Source organism: Enhydra lutris, unplaced genomic scaffold, assembly GCF_002288905.1.
Source record: "Enhydra lutris kenyoni isolate GAN:26980312 unplaced genomic scaffold, ASM228890v2 scaffoldscaffold26, whole genome shotgun sequence".
In the NCBI taxonomy this organism is placed as follows: domain Eukaryota; kingdom Metazoa; phylum Chordata; class Mammalia; order Carnivora; family Mustelidae; genus Enhydra; species Enhydra lutris.
Genome location: NW_019154110.1, coordinates 8711387 through 8716149, shown reverse-complemented (window position 1 = coordinate 8716149; position 4763 = coordinate 8711387). Strand labels below are relative to the sequence as shown.

General features: G+C 51.4%; 1 protein-coding gene across 1 annotated transcript; it reads right to left on the bottom strand.

Annotated features, from left to right (window-relative positions):
* Positions 1–301: 301 nt before the first annotated feature.
* LOC111151445 (C-C motif chemokine 13-like) lies at positions 302–4467 on the bottom strand. The gene is given in 4 exon segments (XM_022509450.1): positions 302–407; positions 805–919; positions 1497–1738; positions 4379–4467. Coding segments are annotated over 4 exon segments (552 nt in total).
* Positions 4468–4763: the final 296 nt, after the last annotated feature.

Genomic DNA, 4763 nt, shown 5'->3' with positions numbered 1-4763 from the left:
GCCACACTGCCTGCAGCTTACAAGGGATGGAACCGGGGCTTAGCACAGGGAGCAACCGGCTCAAGGCCTTACTTAAAAAAAAAAAAATCCCCAATATTCAAAGTAAACCCCAAACCAGCAACGATTCAAATAACATTAAATATTACTTAAGGCATAATACATCTTTTTGGCATCACAAAACAGAAAGCACCCTATTCGAAACTATAGTAAAATTAGTCCAGGGTCTAGCTGGGGAGTCTGGAGGAGGAAAAACAATTGTTTGTTTCTCATACTTGGCTGGGTCTTAGTGTGACTGGAAGAGTTAAGTCCTCAGGGCATGAGATTTTTGATTGAGATGTTTCACATAATCCTGGACCCACTTCTCCTTTGGGTCAGCACAGATAGCCTTGGCCAGTTTTGTGCTGAAGCTGTGGACGAAGGAGGGCTTCACAGTTAGGTGGAAATGAGGATTTTGCTCAAGAGATGTCTCACTCACTCTTGAGCCCATCTGGTCCACCCGCTGCAGGGAAGGGATCCTCCCAGGGACAGGAGGAAGCCGCGGTGTGGAAAGAAGGGGATCCTGGAGGTAATCACTTTTCTTGGAGGCCCTGGAGAAGCCAGCCTGGCCTCGGCCAAAGCAACGTGGAGACTGGGAGCCCATCCTCTCTGGGCTCATTTATGATGCAATCATGGTTTGGTAAAATCTTACCCCTGGGTACGAGATCCCAAATAGGTCTGTCTTCTGGGGTGGAACTTCAGGTCAGGGGGCATGGGCATGGGGTGGGGTGTGGTCAGGGAGGGAGTGAGCAGGGTCTTTCTACTTACATGACAGCCTCCCGGGGACAGTGGCTGCTGGTGATTCGATAGCTCTCCAGCTTCCGCAGGGGGATCTTCTTATTGTTAAATGTGAAACAGCAAGTGAATAGGGAGCTGAGTGCGTCTAGAAATAAGGTCACAGAGAAAAAGCTAGTTTTTTATCAGCTTGAATGCAGCAGGAAGCACCTATAGGGAAAGGAAAGAAAAGGAGAGGAGAGGAGAGGACAGGGAAGGGAAGGGAAGGGAAGAAAGGAAAGGAAGGGAAAGGGATCGACATGGATCTTATCCACCTCAGGTCCATAGTGCCTGCCCGGAGCCCTGAGACAGGGGGAGAGCAGGAATATCGTAGCAATGCATCGTTGCTGACCGGGGCAGGCCGGTGGGACAGGTCCTAGCTCTAGTGCTCTAGGTACAGAGTTTGGGAAGCTCAGCTAGGCTCAGAGAAAAGGCCCTGGGTTTGGAGTGTGCAGCTTAGGTTTCCCTCTGGCTCCGTAATGGCTGGAGGTGGGTGGGTGGGGCCTCTCCTGCCCTCAACTTGGCCTTCGGCTTCCCATCTTTAAAATTAGACATTCACGTGAACGTCCAACAGCTCCCACTGCTCGGATAGGCTCAGAAGTGGGGCATTTCAGCTTTGGGCTTGTTAGAAGGAGAAGAAAACAAAAAGAAGGTGAGAGGACGGGAAAGAGGGAGAGGGGGCTTACCTGGCTGGGCAGGCACCTGGGGACTGAAGGCGGTGGCTGTGAGTAGCAGGCAGAGAAGCGCAGCAGAGACCTTCATGTCGGCGGGAAGCAGGGAACGAGAGCTAGGAGTGTCTGGGCCGGTCTCAGCCTCTTTGCAGCACGGGAGGCTCTACATGCCTTTTATAGGGAGCAGAGAGGGTAGGAGCTCCCAGAGGGATGTCTGCCTGGGCAGGGTCACGGTGTAGTTAAGATGCAGGGTGCTCCTGAATGTGCTGAGCTGGAGGTTGGCTACCCGAGTTTTCCAGGAATTTTAAGAAGGAAGCTGTGGGCTGCAGCCGGGTAGGCCCTGTTTCCTTCCAGCTGCCCAGGCCACAGAGCGGAAGCAGGAGCACAGATGGGCCACCACTTTCCACGGGTGTGATCCCAGGAGTCGTTCTGTGGCCTTGCTTTCCACACAACCAGAGAGAGAGCGTGGCGTGAGGGCTTTACACGGGTGATGTGTTCAGTCCGGACCGGGTGCAACCGTTACCCTCATGCCCATTCGTGAGTGAAAAAGCTGAGGCGCGGGGATCCAAAGTCACCAGCCCAGAGCCTTGTGGGAAGTAAGTGATGGTACCAGAAGAGAAAGCTGCTCTGTTTACATACGATCACCACGGCCTCCCCCACTGTCTTGAGTGCAGAAGACTTTCTCTGAGTGGTTTTATGTGGAGGTCTCATACCTGAGGTGAATCAAAGCCAGATTCTGGGGACAAGGGCTTAGTGTCCCCTTCTGCCACTCAGGCCCAAGGGGCTATGGTTTGAAGCCCACTGATGTGTCCAGGCTCCTTGTTTTCTGGAAGGACCATGGGGTTTCTAGAGCTGTTGCCGGGAAGGGAATTGCAGGGTAGAGCGGAGCGGGCTCTTGCTTCTGTGCCTGCCTCCTGATCTCCCCCTGTCAGGAACATGTAGCTGAGCTGGAGCTTGGTGAGGGGGTCCCCCCATGGCCCCAGTGGGAGGGGGAAAGGCCTTGGACTGCAGAAGACCACCTGGCAAGCCACTTGGCCTGAGTGGTCCTTTCCCCATGCTTCCTCCTGGCTCCCAGACTCTGCTTACATTCTGCGCCTGCCTGGAATCCTTTCCCCTTGGCTTTCTAGTCTAGAGGGCCTTTCCCCCTCTAACAAAACAAGTCCAGTGAGGGTAAAAGCACGGGAATAAAGAGCTAGGACAATGCTTTCCAGAGACTGACCGTGGAAAAAGGCAAAAAGCACTGGTTGCCACAGCAGGACGAAGGAAGAAGGTGTCACCACAGAACCCCTACACGCCAGAAGGAAAATCAGACCCTTAGGCCAATAAATTTAATTTAGATGAAATGGACGGTTTCCTAAAAAAAAATTACTTACCAGACTGCCAAAGAAAAATGGAAAAAAAAAAGAGTAATTCTAAAACTACTGAAAAATGGAATCAGTCATTGAAAATCCTCCCATAAAACATCCTCCAGCTCCAAAGGCTTTAATAGCTAGTTCCTTCAAGCATTCCAAAAACTAATAATTCCAGTCTTACACAATTTGTTCCCGAGAAAATCAAAAGAGTGTGCATTCCAACACATGTTACAAGTCTTACGTAACTTTGACACAAACGCTTGGTAAGAGCGACATGAGAAAGGAAGACTTTCCCTCCGAACACACATTCTATTCTTGTCCATCCTCTTCTCTGGCCCAGGAAGCCGACCTGTGTGGATTACATCCCAGTGGGACTGCAGGTCTTTTGGGTCCAGCCTGGGCTTGGGCACTAGGGAGCCCCTCGGGGTGTGGGAGAGAGGGAAGAGTAAGGTGAGGAGCTGTTCTCTTTGCTGCCTCTCCTGGGCATCAGCTTGGAATCAGCCTTCATCCAATGGCTTTCATTTCTCTCCTGGGGGGCATTGCCTGAACTTTGGTCCTTGGTTCTAGGGGCAGTCCCCCCACTGTTTCTAGCCTCAGGGTACTAAAACACTGCTTTGGCTCTGTGGTGACACTCAGCCCGCATCTTGCTAATTGACCTCTTTATCAGTCCATTCCCAGGTCATTCAAATTTAAGTGTAACCTGTTCCTTACTAGGACCCTGACTGGCATAGGTTTGGACCCAGGACCAGAACCGGTTCCTGGAAATGGTCCTTCCACATGGGATTCTGGGACTGGGTTGCTCATACATTTTGGAAGCATCATAAAAGCATCTGTTGGCAGCGTGATTACTTAAATCATCACGGGTGTGGCAGACCGTGTTCTAACAAGCCTGCCGGTGATTCTGCTGTGCACACAAGCTTGAGAATCACGGAGTTACAGCATACCCGTGGCCATCTCTGTTCTCTAGCGAAGCCACCAGAGAACCTGACGAGGGATGTGTCTGCCGGAACTCCCTGGGCAGTGCAGTTAGTGAACGGCTGAGCTGCTTGAGCCTTTGGACTCCTTCCTAACATCCCAGGGAAGTCCCAGCATTAGAGCCTCATTAGCTGCAGTCTTCCTTCTAAGCCTAGCCTCTGATCAGCCCATCTAACCGAGCGTTAACTTCGCTCGTGGGTACTTGTGCCAACACACCGAATCCCGAATTTTCAGCAAGGACGCCTCGATCGATGAATGGGACCGCCTGAGCCTTGAGTGTTATTCTCACTCGTAGCCGGTCCTACACAAGCACCCTGAACTTTCCTCCAAATTGAGCAGGTGAAGGGACATCCAAACCCTCCTGGCTATCAGGACGTCTGTCTGTCCTTCCCTCTGCTTCAGGACCTGGTATAATATCTCATTAGGAGACCGTTTAGGAGCCTGGGATCTGAAGTCAGCCAGGAAGGCTTCAAATCCTATATCCACCATGGTACTCATGGATATATGTGACTTGGGGCACATTGCTTACCTCTCTGAGCCTCTAGGAGGAAGCTGATGGTTAACTGTTACCTCGTTGTGATGTCAGAGTTGAAGGTAATGCAGGGAAAGTGCTCAGCACAGTGGCAATAACCTCCATTTCTAACCAGGAAGGGGCCCATGCTAGGGAAACCATGCTGTCATCTAGGTTTGGATCTCGGTGGGAAGAGTGGGATCCAGGGTGGGAGAGGCAGGACAGTGCTGCTTAATGAGCAGTAGAGACAAGGTGGGTACGATTACCCCAAAGAGCCACAGGGCTGGAGGGGTAAACAGCAGGGATCCGCCGTAGTGATTATGGGATCTCTAAGCATGAAATGGATGGGATGCTTACAAGATGCTGCTTGACTTTAGGCAGAAAATTCCAGATTTCATGGGCAGAAACCCAATATAAGTTCTTATAGGAGAGATTCATGGCCTG